This window comes from Malaclemys terrapin, chromosome 12, assembly GCF_027887155.1.
Source record: "Malaclemys terrapin pileata isolate rMalTer1 chromosome 12, rMalTer1.hap1, whole genome shotgun sequence".
Taxonomy (NCBI): Eukaryota; Metazoa; Chordata; order Testudines; family Emydidae; genus Malaclemys; species Malaclemys terrapin.
Window position 1 is genome coordinate 28,803,509 of NC_071516.1, and position 19,732 is coordinate 28,823,240.

General features: G+C 53.8%; 1 protein-coding gene across 1 annotated transcript in view; it reads left to right on the top strand.

The window, feature by feature from the left end:
- The first annotated feature begins 7,663 nt into the window (after positions 1-7,663).
- Positions 7,664-19,732, top strand: part of NECAB3 (N-terminal EF-hand calcium binding protein 3) — a 133,915-nt gene continuing 121,846 nt past the window's right edge. The window contains exon 1 of the mRNA XM_054046285.1: positions 7,664-7,936. Coding sequence (XP_053902260.1) covers positions 7,820-7,936 — 117 coding nt within the window. The 5' untranslated portion in view covers positions 7,664-7,819. The remainder of the gene's footprint in view (positions 7,937-19,732) is intronic.

Here is a 19,732-nt window from a genome sequence, read left to right on the forward strand (position 1 = left end):
TAACGCGTCAGGAGAGCAGCGCTTTGCTCACTCTCCAATGGAATTGGGTACCATACATCAGATGGAGACACCACACAGATAAAAAGTTGTGTGAAAATCCAGATGGGGCTGGTGTGGGTTATATAAATCTTTGCTGGTCTAATTTGGGGCATGTAACAACAAAGGTGGGGTGGCTTAGACTAGTATTAGCTTAGACATGTTTGGTCATAAACCATTGTCCAGTTTCAATAGCTTTGTACTTGAATTAAACTCTTGGGGCTGATTAAGTCCTTCGAGTGGGTTTTTACCTCTCCAGCTAAACAAATGAGAGCATGCTTGATAATAAAGTGGGAAAATCCACTGGGTGAGCCTGCCCATTAACAGTACAAGGAGCTCTGAGACAGCGCCTTGAATTCCTGTCTACACTCAGGGTATGTCTCCGCTGCACTTCAAGGTGAGATTGTAGCATGGGTAGATGCACCCACGCTAGCATTGCTAAAGATAACAGTGGAGACGCAGCAGCATGGGCTTCAACATGGGCTAGTAACACACGTATATACCCAGGGGCCTGGTGCGCTTGTACAGCCCATACTGAAGCCTGTGCAGTTACATCTACACCATTTCTTTCAGTAATGCTAGCGCAGATAAAGCTAGCATGGGTGTGACCACCTGAGCTGCACGAACACCTTGAATTGCAGTGTAGACATACCCTTGGAAATCAAACTATTGCTAACTGTGGGTTTTAGCCATGGGTTCTTCTGAATTAGTATTGAAAATGGCATATGTGCTAGCTGGGAGAATGTGTGCACTGTTTTCTTAAATCTATAGCAGGAAACTAGGCGGGTAGAGGGGAGCTGGAGTTTCTAGGCAGAAACTCTGCAGTGATGTGGAGGAGAGACAGAACTGCCTTAGGGATGGCACAGCAGACTGCTTGCTTTACTCTCATAAGGTTTCTTGTTCGTTTAGAAGGAAGTGGCGCTCTGATTCGTTGGCATTGTTATATGGCAAAACACAACTGCAAACACTAGCCAAAGCTGAGGACCCTGGGCCGGAGCTTAGTTTCCTTTCTGGTCCCTGACACTGTATAGGCTCCTGAAAGCTGCTAAGAGAAGAATACAACCCAAGATGTCATATTAGTTCTAAGCCATAGCGGAAGCCGCACATCAGTCACTAGAGTAAACTCAGCTCAGCTGTGTCTGGGTTCACAGGCAAGAATAAAGCTGCTGTAGAGATAAATTTCCAGCCATACTTGACCATAGCACTTCCTAACCCACTCCATTTCCTGGCCTCTGGTGCAGGGGGTGTGGCCATGGGAAAGGGGTGTGTGGTCACAGTGTCCTTTAGCCATTGATCAACAGCTATGGCCTCTTGGTCTCCTACATAGCTGATGTTATTCAGAGCAGCCCTGAGGTGGCTCTGTTTTATGGAGTGGACTAGCCTGGCAGACAAATAGGGTGGCTTACAGATACATTTGCATCCCCACTCCTGAAATGTGACAAGCCCAGCTTGACTGTAGCTCAGGACCTGGGCGGGTGTAAATAAGGCTAGCACCTGACACGCTAGCTAAAATAAAATCCCCAGGGCTCATGCATAAACTGACCACCACCCAGGGTCAGGAAGGAATCTCCCTCCATAGTACAGTACAGAATTGTGTACAACAGACCAAGTTCACTGTGGACTGAATTCTGAGCTCATTTACGTGCTGCGCAACCACGCTGAATTCGATCGTGTTGCAACTGGGAGGAAGCAGCAGGAAGACAGTTTTATGCACATGGATTGACCACTAGCTGGAAATAGTTCTCTTCAGAAAGAGCTGGTTTGATTTTCGAGCCATGGGGTCCTCCCAGGTTATTACCCAGCATGCAGCACAGAAAACAAAGAGCGGTGATTCCAGAGGAAGGAACTCAGCACTGGTATTAAGGGGCTTGTGTAAAAAACATTTGCTCTCCCAGCACGAGAGGGGATCCTACTCAGGACTGCCTGCCAGGCAAAGCAGCTCTCTGTCCTCCAGGCCAGTGCAAAGAGAGACCAGGGGAAGCTGACAGATTAGGGGAGCGTTCTGTGTTATGCTTTTCCTTATCATTTCACCCAGTGTCCCGGAGCATTGTGTTCTGGCTTGTTTGAAACAGGCTGCTTGTGTCACTGCAGATGTTCGCTCCCAAGAGGAGAAGTCTCCAGCAGGGTCCAAGCGGTAGGGACCTGCTGAAGGAGCCCCAGTGAGAAGCAGAGGTGCTGAAGCCAATGGAGTTGTGGGCCTTCCCCCTTGAACATAGTGCAGGCACAGGGCTTATTGCTGAGAAGGTGAGTCTTGCTCACATATTCAGGGTCAAACTGATGGCCAGATTTGGGGTTGGAAAGGAATTTCCCCCAGGTCAGATAGGCAGAGATCTTGGGGTTTTTCTCCTTCCTCTGCAGCATGGAGCAGGGATCACCTGCTGGGACCATCTAGGCATATCCCACCTAATCAGCTGCCTGCCACTGCAGGGGTCTCAGGCATTGGGGGCACCACAGTCTCTCCTGTTCTTTGCCTGCCGCACATGACAGCTTGTCTCCTGAGGTCTGAAATGTGGACAAGATATTTGGCTGTGGTTTGGTCAGATAACTCAGATTTTATCTTTTATCTTTAGTTATTTGTAACCAGGGCACGGCGAGGGAGAGTGACCCAGTGAGTCAGTGACAGAGCTGGAAATACAGCCGAGGAGCCCTGACTCTGACAGGCCCCAGACCGTAGGGCTAGAGCATTGTCACCAGCAGATTGATGCCAATCTTTGGGCTCAAGAGAGGAGAAGGCCAATGGTGCTGGGAGCAGGCGAGAGAGAGCAGGAGGAGTCAGTGCAGTGGCTGTTCCAGGGGCAGAGAGAGGAGGGCGAGTGAGAGCAGTACCATGAATAAAAACAGGCACAAAACTCAAAGGGGGCGATCACAACTGCAGCCCTGCTGTGAAACGGCCCCCTCGGAGCCCTGAGGAGGGAGGGACAGACACTGGTTACTGGGAATGTGGGCAACTCTGGGTACATTACCAGTGGGGGAGGAAGTGTTGGCCCTTCCTCCCTGCTAGCTCCCCTCAGGGAGGAGCGCTGGAGGCCTGAGCGAGGGGGACAGGGGCAAAGTGTCTACACCGGTTAGAGAAGGGCTGTTATAAAGGTACCGAACATCCACTGAGGCCCATGGCAGATGTGGGTCGGGGCCAGGGATAGGAGGTCTGAACTAGGGGTGCAGACGGGACCATCGGAGATTCAGTCTTGGAGCTGCAGAGTCGTCTCCTCCTCGAGCAAAATGGAGGCCCAGGATCTCTCCCTGAGAAGGGTCCATGCCCAGAAAGATTGCAACAAGCAAGGTGGGATGCAGGGGGACCCAACAGCTGCCCAGCCACCCTGCTTCAGTTGTATTCTTTCTCGATTTCTCTCCCTGGCCAACTAATTCTTTCATTTTTTGATCCTTAGTGGTACAGCATCACCCGGAGATACATGCATTGGACTATCCCACTGCTCCATGGCTAGAGCACTGCCTTGAGAGGTGGAAAATTCCTCTGCAAATCCTTTCTCACCCTCAGGCAATGGGAGAATAGAACCTGGGGCTCCCACATCCCCAATGAGTGTGTTGTCCACTGGGAACTGCCTGCAACTGCTGCTGTTTTGTGTGGAGTGAGGCAGGTGCCAAACTCAATCTCCCAATGATAGGGTTACCATATTTGCACAATCAAAAATGAGGACATGGGGGGAGCCCCACTCTAGCCCCGCCCCTGCCCTGCCCCGCCCCATCCACTCCCTCCCACCCCCTGACTGCCCCCCTCAGAACCCCCAACTCCCCCCTGCTTCTTGTTCCCTGACTGCCCCCTCCTGGGACCCCTGCCACTAACTGCCCCCCTAGGACCCTACCTGTCCCCTGACAGCCCCGACCCTTATCCACACCCCCACCCCCACCTCATATTCACACCCCCGCCCCCAGACAGACCCCTGGGACTCCCATGCCCTATCCAACTGCTCCCCGCCCACTGACAGGATCCCCAGAACTCCCGACCCATCCAACCCCCTCTGCTCCCTGCCTGCCTCGACCCCTCTCCACACCCCTGCCCCTCTGACAGCCCCCCCAGACCCTCCGACCCATCTAACCCCCCCACTCCCTGTCCCTGACTGTCCCAACCCCTCTCCACACCCTTGCCCCCCTGACAGCCCCCCCGAACTCCCGACCCATCCAACCCCCCTTCCCTGTCCCCTGACCAGGGCCAGCTTTAAGAGGAGCCCAGGAATCGGGCTGCACTCCGGCCGGAGTCGTGGGGCTTGGGGCTGGGCCGGAGGTGCTCGGCCGGGCTGGCTGCCCTGGGGCCCGGGCCGGGGCCAGGGCCGGCGTGCTCGGCCGGAACCAGAGTCGCTGGGGCCGGGGGTGCTCGGCCGGCGCCGCTCAGCCGGAACTGGGGCCGGTGCCCCGGGGCCCGAGCCAGGCCGGACTGGAGCCGCTGGGGCTGGCCTGGCCGCCCTGGGGCCCGAGTTGGGACGGAGCCGCTGGGGTCGGGGCCGGGCCGGTGCACTCAGCTGGAACTGGGGCCGGTGCCCCGGGGCCCAAACCGGCCGGGGCCAGACTGGGCCGTGTTGCGCCTCCCCGGAGCCCTCCTTCTCACGTTCCCCCCCGCCCCAGCTTACCTGCTGCTGCCCGCCTGCCCCTGCTTTTTTCAGACTTCCCATGAAGATCTGATTCGCGGGAAGCAGGGGAGGGGGAGGAGCAGGGGGGCGGAGCGTTCAGGGGACAGGAGGAGGGGGAAGACAGCTGCGGGGCCGAGGGCGTGCTAAGGCTGCAGGGGATGGGGGGAACCGAGAAGTGGCTTTGGCTGCCGAGCAGCGCCACTTTTCAATCTATGAATAGCCGACCGGGGGGAAATCCCGGACATTTTTAGATTTTTAGAAATCCCCCCCCGGACGGCTATTTATAGATCGAAAAGCCGGACATGTCCGGGGAAATCCGGACACATGGTAGCCCTACCCAATGAGTGACACAGGTACTTGAGTCACCTGCCTCCGGGGAGGCTCCTGGCTGTGGATCACTAGCAGAGATCAGCCCCTCCCTGCAGCCCTGACTTAGGCCCCAAGCTCCAAGAGAGGAGCAGGATTTACGACTCACCCCTGGCATTGGTATCTCCGGTTGGCTAGCTGAGGTAGCTCCCTGGCTTTTGTGGGTGGCGTTCTAAGGCACCTCTGTCAGAGTGTGGGGGAGTCAGGGCCCTGCACCCCTCACTTCTTGCGATTCACCGTGACTCTCAGCCAGCCAGTAAAACAGAAGGTTTATTAGACGACAGGAACACAGTCCCAAGCAGGGCTTGTAAGTACAACCAGGACCCCTCAGCCAGGTCCCTCTGGGGGGCAAGGACCTTAGATCCCAGACTTGGGTTCCTGCCTCTTCCCAGCCAGCCCAAAACTGAAACCAAAAAAACCCCCCTCCAGCCGGCTCTCTCCCTTTGTCCAGTTTCCAGGGCAAAGGTGTTGACTCCCTTCCCCCCTCTCCCCAGGTTACAGGCTCAGGTCCTGTCCCTCACCTAAGTCATCCCCTGCTCTCCCATCCCCCATGCAGACAGTTCCAGCAAAACTAAACGACATTCCCAGGTCAATCTACCCCGCTCCCTACTGTGTCACAGCCTCTCCCCATTCATTGTATAGGGAACCTGGGTGCCTAACTCAGGCTCTGTGGCTCGCAGTGATGTTCCTGTGATTTTCTAGGGGCCTAAAATGTAGGTGTTGCCATGCTCAGCATCGCAATACCTCAGTGTTTTGTAGATCCAGGTCTCAGATACTATAGTGATGCGCGCCATAGAAAACCCAGGCAGAAATTAATAACTGTCTTCAGAGCAGGGTTTGAACTGTGTGCAGTAAATAATGCCTCAGGTTACACACTGAACAATGAAGATAGAATAGTGAGTAGCAGCTCATTCAGGGAACACTTTTCACCCCATGGACTGAGTGTGGAAAAATATACCTTGGAACCATGTAACTAAAGAAGTGGAAGAAGTGGGCTGTAGTCCACGAAAGCTTATGCTCTAATAAATGTGTTAGTCTCTAAGGTGCCACAAGTACTCCTGTTCTTTTTGTGGATACAGACTAACACAGCTGCTACTCTGAAACCTGTAACTAAAGACTGGCTCATCATGTATACACACAAAGGGGCTTAATTAAGGTTGCACAGGAAAATCTTAATTCTGGAATTTCCTACCTTTTGGGAACTTGACTTTGCAACCTTAATACAGTTCTTTTAAAGTAGTTAATGTTTTTGGGGTGTGTAATAATGTATACAAACTAGGTGGAGACTTGTGGGGCTCTGTCCCTGTGAGGGGGAGGAGAAGCACGAATGATGGGGCAGAGTTAAGGCTGGGGCAGTTTTCCAGGTTTCCTGAGGTTTGCACTAACTGTCTGTTCATTTTCCCATTTGCCAATTGTTTGGCATTTTAACACCGCTCTTTGGAATGCATTGATTTATTTCCACCTCACCTTTCTCTCAAACTTGGTTTTTATTTGGGAGCTCTACTTAGAGCTTGGTTTTGCTGCTGAAGGGGGGGCTGGTGCAGGGGGCTCTCTGACTGCAGGTTAGGCTGCCCTTTGCAGCCCTCACTCTGTGCAGGCTTCTTCCTATGTTTAGTGAAACAAAGTGAAGGATTCTTTGAAACAAGTCCAAGTGAGAACTGGGATTGTTTAGTCTGCAGAAGAGAAGAGTGAGGGGGGATTTGATAGCAGTCTTCAACTACCTGAAGGGGGGTTCCAAAGAGGATGGAGCTTGGCTGTTCTCAGTGGTAGCAGATGACAGAACAAGGAGTAATGGTCTCAAGTTGCAGTGGGGGAGGTTTAGGTTGGATATTAGGAAAAACTTTTTCACTAGGAGGGTGGTGAAGCACTGGAATGGGTTACCTAGGGAAGTGGTGGAATCTCCTTCCTTAGAGGTTTTTAAGGTCAGGCTTGACAAAGCCCTGGCTGGGATGATTTAGTTGGGGATTGGTCCTGCTTTGAGCAGGGGGTTGGACTAGATGACCTCCTGAGGTCCCTTCCAACCCTGATATTCTATGGTTATTTAGTGCAACATACATAGCTGCCAAATCCATGCCCCTTTATAAAAACGGCCTAGTGCCCATGTCTTAGGAGGAACTTAGGATCATTCCAGCAAAGGTGCTGAAGGAGAGATGGCAGGTCCAAGGCGCAGGTCTTTTGCAGAAGCTATAGGAGTTGGTTGCATCTGGCCTTAGACGTTTCAGGTATTTAATACAAGATTTGGGGTCCCGCCCTAGCCGCTCTTGTCCAGTAGATTGTGATCGCCCTGGTGCCGGTGTTTAGTCTGCAAAGGTTTCTCTGCTTGACCGTAGGGGCGGGGGTCCTGGCCTTGCCGGGCCGGCTTGCTGCCCAGTCTGTCGGTTGTTTTCTGTTCCCGCACCACCCGGCGGGGTGTTTAGTGCCCGTGCTAAGGCAGTGACTAACCGGAGCCTGCTCTGTGGCGAGCCCCTCTGACCCCCGCGGCACTCCGGGGAAGGACGGGCTCCCCACTGAAGGCAGAGGTTCCGCGGGGAGCCTGGCAGAAGCCCGCAGCCGGGGCGAGCGGAGAACGGCGCGCCGCGGCGCAGAGTATGTAGCGGCGCCCCGCGGGCTGGCGTGACAGATCCCCGCTCGCGTCCAATCAGGCAGGCGTGGAGGCGGGCGGGGAAAGTTGCCCGCTGGAGGCTGGCAGCGGCCGGAGCATCTCGGAGCGCGAGGGAGTTGCTGAGCCCAGCTCCAGCGCAGCAGCCCCGGGGCCAGCCGCCGGAGACTCCCGGGCGCCCCCCTGCCCAAGGGGACATCGCAGGCTCCAGCCCCCGCTGGAGCGGCTGGAGGAGATGCTGGCCTGTGCGGAGATGCTGGCAATGTGCCTGCTGTCTGCCAAGCCCGCCCCCAGCCCCTGCGCCGGGCAACCCCCGCAGCCCCGCGGCCAGGGGCTCGCCCTCTTCCACGATGTAAGTAGGCGCGGGGCGCGTTCCTCCTGTGCGCGAAGCGGGGCGAGCCGGCAAGCAGCGTAACGGTCCCTTCCCGCGACTCCCGGTTCCGGGGGCTCAAGCCCAGGCTAGCCGGAGCCGGCGGCTGGCTGTGTGCGCTGGGATGGGGGCTGGCTGGGTCCCACAAGGCAGGTAGAACGCACCGTAATGGAGACTTCTGGCCGGGGCTGCACCCTGGGGGGAAAGATGCTGTTCTAGCTGCTGTGACGTGTGTGTGTGTGTGTGTGCGCGCCCGCACACACCCACCGTGATGCGCACGGTCAACTACCTGTGACCAAGGGGCACCTGCAAAATCTGCCTTCAGGGGCACAAGCAGGCAGTGATGTGGGCAGAACAGGTGTGTGAGTACAAAGGACAGAGAATTGTGTCTTTGCATCCCCACGTTTTGCATCCATGATCGAGGAGCCCGGGGTTGAAAATTTGTCCATAATGTGCAGTGCCATCATTTGGACTGGGAAAGGGTGGGAAAATCCATTGTTCCGTAGGAGAAAGCATGTGCAGTTCCTAGCATTGTTCCCTAACAATACACACACCTATTTCATTTCCCAACTTTGCAAAATGCTACTAACTCATCCATTTGGGGTCAAGCTTTTGGGGGTTTGTTTTTCTTCGTTGTCATGCAAGGAAAATAGTAAGTCTTTCTTTTTCAATCAGTAGCCTGGGGAGGAGGGAAGCAGATTTTGGTTTTTGGGCTGGTCAATTTTCGTGGCCAGTTTGAAAGCTTAACCCCCTGACTGAATTATGTAATGTAACGAAACTTACAGCTTCTCCGGCGGTAAAAGTCACCCGAGCATGGTTTAAAATCTCAGCCGGGAAATCTATGTTAACAACGGTTTATTGTAGCTGGCAGTCACACACTTAATGTGGGTGATGAAGGGTTTTCTAGTCCAGCTCCAAAGATGACTGCCAGCTGGGAAAAATCTGAAAGTGTCTTTGCTTGTAATGTGCTGTATTTACTGCAGAGTTGTGGGTATTGCCTGATCATTGTGTTCACTAAAAGCAGCTTTGAAGTAATGCTCTGACTTAAGGCTTCCAGCCCTCCAATGCTAGGAGCTGGTTAAGAACAGCTGCCCGTGCTCCCTGCAGCTGTAGGTGCAGTGGAGAACTTTCTGTTGGTCTCTTTCATCTTGAAATTCAAAGCAAACAGCCCATTGTGCTTGATGCTCTGCTCCCCTGAGTGTAGCGGAGAGACATTAACGGAAACCCCTGTGGCTAATTGTACAAAAGTGAATTGTATGAAATGGTTATGAAGCCAGATGCTGGGGTCTGTTGGTGCCTCTGGCGCATTGTGAGAGGTCTCCATACCCTCACACCCAGGCTTTGCCAGTTCAGCCTCTATTGCACACAAGAGTGAAAGCCTTAGGAACAAACAGCCAATTGGCTATTGTTTCTTTTGGCTCATGGATCTTAGTCGTCAATCCTTTCTCTCGAATTGCGTATGCTGTGCAATTGCTTCCTACTTAGACAGTAGCTTGGAGCCGTGGAAACCACTGCCCAAGGCACTGTCTCCTCCAGAGGGTCTGACGGGTACCCCCAGAGTCAAATGTGCCCAGCTGATTCTTAAAATGTGGCCTCCTGCTGCCCACTGTCTGTGGTTACAGGGTCACCCGCTGTCACCAACAAGAGACATCGATCTGGAAGATGTAACTGAAGTACCAGCCCCGGTTATGGGTGTGGATTGATTTTTTTCATTTTCAAACAAGCAGCATTTCAGCTCCTGGCTCGTTGCCTGGCTGTCAAAGTGCTAGTCACTCCTGTTTCACGCAGAGGCCACCTCTCTCCTCCTCCCCTCTCCCGAGCAAGTGAGGTGCCCTTCCTAGGACTGAAATCAAGCTGGTGGTGGGGTAGCCCACTAGCTAGGGGGAGGCTTTGATGCTGACAGATGGAAATGAAATGGAAGCTTCGGCCCTTCCCTGAGGCATTAGAACAGGGGTTCTCAAACTGGGGGTCGTGACTCCTCAGGGGGTCGTGAGGTCATTACATGGGGGGGTCGCAAACTGTCAACCTCCACCTCAAACCCCGCTTGCCTCCAGCATTTATAATGGTGTTAAATACTGTATATTAAAAAGGGTGTTTAATTTATTATGGGAGTTGCACTCAGAGGCTTGCAATGTGAAAGGGGTCACCAGTAAAAAAAGTTTGAGACCCACTGCATTAGAACAATTTATAGCCAAGGTAACCATCAGGACAGAGTCCAACAGGAGGAGCATGACTTTGCAGGTCCTTGGAGCACTGCTGGGGCTGGAGCATAGTTAATCAGCATGGCTCAGTCAGAACTAGTGACGTCTCACCAAATAAATTGTTCCTGTTTGCACCAATCAATAAATCTGCAGGATTTTGCTTTGAAAACTCTAAACTGAGGATAGAGAGGGCTGAGGATGTGTTATTACAGTGGGAGCAGTGTCAGCCTGTCTGTTGTGACAGGAGCAGCCAGCAGCGGCTCCAGGCACCAGCACTCCAAGCACGCGCTTGGGGCGGCAAGCCACGGGGGGCGCCCTGCCGGTCCCTGCGAGGGCGGCAGTCAGGCAGCCTTCGGCAGCTTGCCTGCGGGAGATCCGCTGGTCCCGCAGATTCAGCATACCTGCCGCCGAATCCGCGGGACCAGGGACCTCCTGCGGGCAAGCCGCCAAAGGCAGCCTGCCTGCGTGCTTGGGGTGGCAAAAAAGCTAGAGCCGCCCCTGGGAGCAGCTAAGTTTCTGGCTAAGAGTGGAGTAGATATTTGGGCTGAGATTTGCAATGGACCCAAATCCCAGGTGAGCAGGAGTTGAGTGCCTGATTCTCAAGGTTTCTTTGCAAATTCTAGCCTTTGCAGTTGATTTGCAATGGTAGGTGTTTGCAGCTGCACACATATATTTGCAGGTGTCTAAATTCTCATGTCAGGTGACACACGGGGGAGGTAGGTGCTCAGGTACCCTTGAGATGGGCACAGTGTAAAAGCCTTTATAGAATCACATGAGTTAAGCATATGCAAATACCTGCATGTAACTGTCCATGCTGAACTTTGAAAATCTGGCCCTATTTCAGAGAGAAATAAAGTGGCAGAGAGCTGTAGACTGCAGTCCTGCCAGTCCCAAGTGTTTAAAAATAATCACAAGTCAGGCCTCCAAATATCATATGTAAATAATGATAATAAATATTGGGTCATTTTTAGTTTGTATTCTGGTTTCAGATACATTAGGGATCATGTTTTCAAGCTTTTCTCTGCAACAACATGGGCAAGAAACTCACTTTAAAAAAGAGCTGAGATTCTCATGTATTCACATGACTCCAGAAGCGGGGGCTTTAAGGAAAACACCAAATAATATGAGACTCATGATAAAATTGTGAGAATTGTCAAGTGCAACTGTTTAAAAGTGACACCCATTAGTGCTTGTCGAATCTAACTGCTAAAATATTTTACATGCTGTCTGTTTTATCTGCTGGAATTACACACTCCATTCTAAACATGTCATGAACCAGTTGAAGTCAATCCTATTTGCTCAGGTAGGGGTGTCTGACAGACACCTCAAAGACCAGGTGTGGCCCAGTGACTTCTAGAATACCATCCATGGCTCTCTTTAATACAGAGGTCCTGTAATGGACATGGCAGATCCCAGCGTGCAGTGCTCAATCTTGATCTCAGTAGCAAGGGTGCTCAGCTCAAGGTGGAGCATTGCATGCTGGAAAGCGTAGTCTCCGAGGGAAGCAATTTAGGTGTGCCTCCGAGACTGAAGTCTAGGTACCCTTTGCTAGGCCAAGAGCATCTGGGCAGCTTTTAGGGTGAAATCCGCAGTTCCTGTGCAAAGCACAAGTAAACTTGGGTTGCATGGGGGATGCCATCCTCCCTTCACCCACACAGGGTGGGCTCTGGCTTTTTTGCCGCCCCAAGCAAAAAAAAAATAATAATATCGGTATGGCCAGAGCAGCAAAGCAAAAAAAAACCTGCGGCGCGGCCGGAGCAGCAAAGCAGGAAAAAAAAACAAACCCTGCAGCGCGGCCGGAGCCAGGGTGCAGGGGGACTCCCTGTGCTGCAGACGTGCCCCAGCTAGCGGGGGTGAGGGAGAGAGAACGGGGGGAGAGAGAGAAGAGGGGCAGCCAGGGCTTCAGTGGGGTGCTCGCCACGCGGCCCCGACCGCCACGCCGCCTGCTGGGAGGGCTCCGCGCCGCTCCGGTCGGTGGGGAGGGAAGGACGCAGACTGCCCTGCCGGGATTGCTGCAGACCTGGCACTGGCTGGGGCAGACAGAGCGCGCAGCCCGCTCCCAGCAGGGTGCGCCCCTCCTCTGCACCGCCGGCCGGATCAGCGAACAAAACAAAAACAAAACAAAACAAAAGAGGCGGCCGGCTGCCCTGGGCGGAATGCCGCCCCGTAGAATCTGCCGCCCCAAGTACGAGCTTGCTCGGCTGGTGCTTGGAGCTGGCCCTACACCCACAGGCAGGGTGCCGGATGCAGATTTAAACCCCATTGGGGGTTTGTGGCCAGTGGGTCTGTGCAGGCTGCAGCCCCACTCTCTCTGTGCCCTTCTCCTTTGGCTCCTGCCCCAGCCATCTCCTGGGAGAAGAACCCCCACAGAATTCCCCATCCTTGCATGGCTGCTCCGCTTCCTGGGCTGTGCTGCCGAATGTGGTAGTTTCACAGCATTTGGCTTTGTCAGGAGTCAGAGGGGCTGGGCTGCCCAGCACCAGGTGCCTATGGAGAGGCCCAGCCTGAGCATGCCTGGCTGCTCATCTCAAAGACATCGTCACTGCAGGTAAGATCCTGCCACACCTGTCCCCGTTGAGTGGCAGCTTGCTATGCCAACCATCAGCTTTGGTGGGGCTACTTGTGTAGTGAGTGGCCACGCATCCTGTGTAAGGGTGGTGGAATTGGGCCCTGTACCTCAAGACCGAGATGAGAATGGGATGAGAAAATCAGGGATTAGGCTGCACAGCTGGTAGGCGGCCCCTGACTTTACAGCTGTGAGAGTCTGTGTTTGCAGTTTCTGACCTGGGGATGGTCATGGCGGGGAGGGCGGGGGGAGAGGCGAGGGGAATGTCTGAGGCATAACCCAGGACCCTCCCAAGGCAGTGGTATGTTTGCAGGGGGAAGCCATGGGAGTTCCATTCCTCTCTGCTCCCCAGCAGCGAGCACTCATTAGCTCCCCACCTGGGAGTGTATTTTTCACTTCTCCGTCCATTTTGCTGTGGTTTGCATTAGCACTTGCTAAATATTGGCCAGGTTGTGCCTGGTGTCTGTGCAGGTGATGGCTTCCCCCTTGTTTCTCCCAGGCAGGGGCTGGCTGAATTGCAGTCCTTGCACTCCCCTAAATACAAGAGTGCAAAGCGTTAACTACACCAGAAAGGATAGGCAGAAGGAGGGGTCATGGCTGTCCCCTCCTCCATTGCAGTGACTTGGAGAGGAAGGAGGTTCCAGTGTTTAGGGCTCTAGCTAAGACCTAGGTTCAATTCCCAGCTCTGCCACAGACTGCCTATGCAACCTTGAGTAAATCACTTAGTCTCTGTGCCTCAGTTTCCCCTCCATATAATAAGTATAATAGTCCTGCCTACCTCACGGGGTGTTGTGAGGATAGATCTACTGGGGACTGTGAGGCACTCAGCTACTCCAGTAAAGGGGGCTTTACCTAGATAGAGAGCACAGAGCATCCTCTTAAAGAGCAGGAGCTGCACTCCCCCAGCACAGGTGACCCAAGCACCAGTCACCTTGCTTTGCAGCTTTCAGCCCTCTGTGGCTTCCCCTCACCTCATCTCTAAAGCAGTTGAGAGATGGGTGGGTCACCCCCAGACCCCTGCGCTCTCCCTCCCTGCATGGGCATCAGGGCAGAGCCCTGTCCTGTATGTTTATTTCAGAACAACCTGTTTGTTCCAGAGGGGGCTGGCGTGATTAGAATCAGAGCGAGAGATCTCAGCCAGTGCTGGTGCAGTAGCTTGGCCCATTGCTTTCCAACTCCTTCTGCATCTCGCGTACGTTCCTGCCCTAGCGGATGGTCCAGAGTTCTTGCAGTGCAGCATGTGTAGCTGAGCTTCCAATAGGGAAAGATTGTACAGAAACCCGAGGTACTTAACCTAAGCTGGAGCCACATCTCTGACCTGGCTCTGGCTGGAGGAGCTGCCCAAGGAATAAAGGGGGAACTGGGCTCAGGGAAGTGATAATGTGACAAAGAACTTCTTGCCTCTAAATCCAGCTCCTATCCAACTGGGGTGAGCATAGTAACTCGCTTTTCATGCCTTCTTAAGAGCTTAGGTGCCATGAGTTTGCAAGACAGTCCAGTTCTCAGCAGACTTGGGCATTCAAACGGCAAAAGATGCCCAAACTGATACTAATTGGCAGTTTCATTGGGGAGGCTAACGATGCATTGTGCAAAACAAAGACCTCTCTGCCCCTAACCCTTTCAGCTCATGGTTGAGGGGTGTGAGGCGTGTGGACCTATTCTGTCATTGGAGGATTTCAGTCTGTAGGACTGTCAAACCAGTGTCAGTGACTACACGAAATGTTCAGCTGGATGGAGCAGGCAGAGCCCCACTTGAAAAGCATGGTCTGGCTGATGAATGTTGAATGCCAGTAGAAATCCTCTGGGCAGCTGCTTTATTACCAAACAGTTAATCAGAGTACCATTAGCACAATTAACACCCGAGGCACGAGTCTGGTTACCAGCAATCCTAGAAGCATCCAACGGCTGCCCTTGTTCTCACAGCTTCCCTTGGACCTTCTGTTTGGTTTCTGTGCTCATAGGTTAGTCCCAGAGTCGGGTGGGAGGATTTGAACACTTCCACTTTCAGCACTAAGTAACCAGACAGCTTCCAAACAGCTTCACTGAGCTTGGCTGTGAGCAACAGCCTCCTTCCTTCCACCTCTCCTCCACTGCCACAGGCCCACGCCAGCCTTGCAGATCAATACATGTCAGCATCTGGAATGATAAGTAAGAGTGCATTACACATGAGAGGTGTGTGTTAATACACTGCTAGTCTAGAGCCACCTCTCATTGTGTGTCTTCAAGCACTTTACAGAAATCAGTTAAATGAGCATCACGACCCATCCCTCGGGTAGATGGAGACACACGACAGTGCTGAGTAGCTAAGTATAACTGTAATTACCCCTGTTTTACAGATGGGGAAAGCGATGCATAGGGATTTTATGGGGTGTGTTTATAAAGGGTCTCTGCTGGTTTGTTTCCACATGTCCGCATGCAAGCAGCTGCATGCTTTAAAAATTCTAACCCGTGTGCACATGCTTTCAGTTGGCTGACCCCTGTAGTGCAGATCCACACACCTGTGCTCTCAGAGGTCCTTAGACTAGTGATTGGCAATGCACACAGGAGGTGTCTGCACCTGCCAAGTATGGCTGCATGCATGTGCTTGTGGAGAATGGCCTTTGAACATGGATCCTTAAATGACTTGCCCAAGGACACCCTGGTTTAGCCCAGGACAGTCCAGAGCTGTGCCTGGAGTTGGACCCAGAAATTGTAATCTCCTCCTCTCTGTGTTACAACCCCCACTGCTCCAGCTGGTGCTAATTAACACCCTCTTTGCATGCAGTCTCAGAGGCGCCAAGGACTGAATGGGTCCATAGAGAAGAAACTGTCCTATCAGCCATAGATTAGTTCCTTCAGGTCAGGACTGAGGCCCATGCAAAGGCAGCGTGTGGAAACCTGTTTCACTGCCGCCTATACCAGGTTTAAACAGAAGCCATTAGTCTCCAAGGCTTCCCAGCACCTTTGAAATCAATACAGTTCTCTCACACACACACACACATATGGAGTCTGCCTCCCACTCACTTGCTCTTAGCCACTGGACATATCGGTCTCCGTGATTACAGAAGATTGAAAATAAAGAGCCCCCCTTTATTACCTCTGGGACTGAAAGGGCATCACCCTCCGTCTGTCCTTGAAGTGAGACCCCGAGCTCCATCCTGCATGGGTGAAAATTCTCAAGGGACAGGCACCTTGAGGCCTGGAGGGCAGGCTTAGCTCAGGTGCTGCTGAAGGTCGGAGGCAGAGGTCAGAGAAAGCAGAGAGGATTTCGGAAAGGCAGCCGACAGAAGGCTCCAGCTGCTTTGGCCTGCCCGGCCTTGGCCAGGTCTGCTGTTCATGGCTAGCACAGTGGGGCTCTGCAAGGAACTGCCACCTCAGCAAGTGACTGGCAGCCTGCAGTGTATCTGGCAGGCTCCTCCTTTGCTGTGAGCCTGATGGTGCCCGTTAGAAGTGAGACGCCAGGGCAGAGGGGTGGGCAGACGAGGGGGGCTGACAGTGGAGGGAGGGACAGGGGATGGAGAATCTGCTGAGGCATCAGAGGCCTGAAAGTCACACCAGGATATTGGATTCCTTAGACACACACAGGGAGAGAGCACAGGGCTTGTGTAGCCCACTAGGCTGGCTCCTCTGTGCTTTCCCCTGTAAAGGTTCGTGAGGGTGAGAGGAGAAAGGAGCGAGGAGAAGAGCGAGCAGACGTGAAAAGAGGGGTCAAAGAGAGGGAGTGGAAGAGGAAGGAAGGCAGGGGAGGGAGAGAGGATTTAAAGATGAGACACCCCCTACCTCACCAGTCGTTATCCATCAGCTGAGACACGCAGGCCACACAAATCACCGAAATAGCCTTCCCCGGTGACATTCATCCATCGAATGGCCTTGGCAGACATGCAGAATGCGAGGCACCAGAGCCGCCTGACGGCTCCCCCCTGCCAGCTTGCCACCCATTGGATTTATCCTGCTAGCTCAGTAACAGCCAGAGCTCATAGTTAGTGCGGCCCCACTGCTGTGCTTTAATAGCACGTCCCGGGGGTGCCCAGAGGTCCCACTGGGGAGCGGGGTCTCTTCCCGCCAGGCAGCTGAACAGACATGTAGGTAGCTATAGCTTCTGCCCTGAGGGGCTTGCAGTGTAAGAAATCCTCTCCCGTTTGCTTGGTTTAGTCCGGTCCAGAAGCTGCCTGGAGGAAGTTGCTTGTTGCCACAGGCATGTCGGAGAGTGACATGAAGCCAGGTGTCCCTGCTCGCTCCCTCTCTTGCTGAGCCAGTTACGTCCAACACAAAAGGCAAGGACAAACCGTCCATGAGCTCAGCTGAGGACATGCAGTCTTGGAACTGGCAGCGTGGTGGCTTCACACCCCCAGGAAGCCCAGGTCATCCATGTGGCCAGCTGGGAGTTTAAAGGCCAGCGATTCCAGGATGGGAGAAGAAAGCAGGCCACTCCTGGCACCCGAGAGGATGCCAGCTGAGTGCTGGTAGGGGGAGCTGGCAGTAGGTGGCGCCATGCAATAGCAAGGGAGGCTGGAGAAGGAGCAGGGGCTGCCAAGGGACAGGGAAATGAAGAGGGGATTTATTGTTTAAATTGGATCTAAATTTGCATGTTTGTGGGTGGGCTATTGGAGTACTAAATCCTCCCGCATGCTGAGCTCGAGGTGAGGAACGCAAGCAAACAGGCAGCAGGACCGGTTAACATGATCCTGGCAGGTCTCTCTCTGGGCTTCTAAGGCTGATGTACTCTGGGGTCCTGCCCCAGCCCGTAACCCAGAGGCATTGTGCAGGCAGAGTGCACCCATGGCAAAAAGGCTAGAGTCATTCCCGAGTCTGCCTGGCTAGATTTCCATTCTGTCCCCTGGACCCAGCAGTGTGTCTCACATGAATGCGTCCTCACAACCCGCTCCTAAGGGCCGGATTCTGGCCCGTACCCTGGGAAGCGTGGACGAGGGGCTGTGCAGCGACTGGAGCCCTCCAGAGGATCTGACTGAGTCAGCCAAGCAAGCCCCCTGCCACCCTTGCAGAGTGGTTCCTCCTCCAGATCCAGCCTCTGCCCTCTAGTGCAGAGAGAGGCAGAGGCAAGTCCATTGTCCTAGCCTCACCATGCCCCCTTTAGGGTATGTCTGCTCTGCAGCTGGGAGCATGATTCCTGGCATGGGTAGATGGCATGTAGCCAGGAGGTCCAGGCAGGCTTATAAGCAGGCAGCTACTCCCAGCTACACTACTATTTTTAGTGCACTAGCTCGAGCAGAGCTGGCCAATGTCTACCTGAGCTGGGAACCACGCTCCCAGGTGCAGCATAGACCTACACTTAGGCTGGGTCTACACTACCCGCCTGAATCGGCGGGTAGAAATTGACCTCTCGGGGATTGATTTATCGCGTCCCGTTGGGACGCGACAATCAATCTCCAAATCGACGCTCTTACCCCACCAGTGGAGGTGGGAGTAAGCGCCGTCGACGGGAAGCCGCAGAGGTCGATTTTGCCGCCGTCTTCACAGCGGGGTAAGTCGGCTGCGATACGTCGAATTCAGCTACGCTATTCACGTAACTGAATTTGCGTATCTTAAATCGACTCCCCCCCTGTAGTGTAGATGTAGCCTTAGACAGCTCTAGGATGACTAGGCAGGAGCAGGGACTGGCCATGCCTACACTGGGGATTGAGGGAAGGAGAGTTCCTTGCATCCTATCAGATGTCACTTGGAATGGTCTCATTGTCTACATGAACATCTAATCCTCTTCTGAACCCTGCCGAGCTGCCCCAGTGCAAGGAGTCCAGGCTGGGCGCTCCCGTCTAGAGCTGGCTGGAAACCAAGAATTCCAGTTCATGGAACATTGTGAGGACTCAGAATGTTTTTATTCCACATTGGGATGAAACCGAGACCTTGTGACATTTTTTGCAAACGGAGAGCCCCTCACCCTAGACTAGACAGTAGCCCAGTGATTAGGGTACCCAGCTGAGCTGTGGGATACTCAGGATCAAGTCCCTGTTCTGTCTGATTTAGGCACCTAAATATCTTCAAGGATCTGGACCCAAGCGGCCTGCAGACTAACCCAGGCATGACCCATCACTTGGGAGGCAGCTGATTAGTCACAGGTGGTGTCTAACCCACTGTCCTTAAAGAGCCATCCCACCCGGTGACACTGACCTGGATAGACATAGCTTTTACAGATCCCTGAGGTTTCCAAGACACCCAACAACCTTTACAAACCATGGGCCAGGTTTTCACAAGACCCCTGACCAAACTTGCAGGAGCTCTGCACTCAGAGTTGAAGCCAGATTTCCAAAGGAGTTCAGCCCCCCACCGCTCCGCTTTTTGGAAAATCAGCTCACTAATTTTGGAGCCTGTGTGGGAGCTGAGCTCTTCTGTACAGGGAGGATCCCCTGGCCCAGCTGTGCTGGCTGCACATGGTTGGTGGCTCTTTGTCACTAGCCTGAGCGGATCAGTCTCAGATGCCGCAGGGGATCAAAGCCGTGCAGGAACCAGCCATTTTTACAGAATCGCTGTTCTTGATCATCGCTACACCTTGAGGTCAGTCTTCAGACAGTCCTGGGATTCCCTTTGTAGTTCAGAGAAATCCAAGTCTTCTCAGGAAAGAGGTGAAAGGTGGCACTGTGCTGGAGGCTCGGCTTTTGCTAATAGCCTCCAAAAGACAGAAGAAAGCCTCTCTCTTATGGTGGCCGTAGGCTTTGAAGTGTTTGGCATGTTTATGCTAAGACAGAACCAGGGCCGGCTCTGGCTTTCTGGCCGCCCCAAGCAACAACAACAACAAAAACCTGCAGCATGGCCAGAGCCAGGGTGCAGGGGGACTCCCTGCCCTGCAGATGTGCCCCGGCTAGCGGGGGGGAAGGGGAAGGAGCGGGGGGGACAGAGAGAAGGGGGGCGTTCAGGGCTTCAGCAGGGTGCTGCCACGCGGCCCCTCCCGACGTGCTGCCTGCCGGGAGGGCTCCGCACCGCTCCGGTTGGCCTGGAGGGAAGGACGCGGGCTGCCCTGCCGGGCTTGCTGCAGGGCACTCCTGTCCTCCACGCCGCTGCCCCCTAACAGGGTGGCTG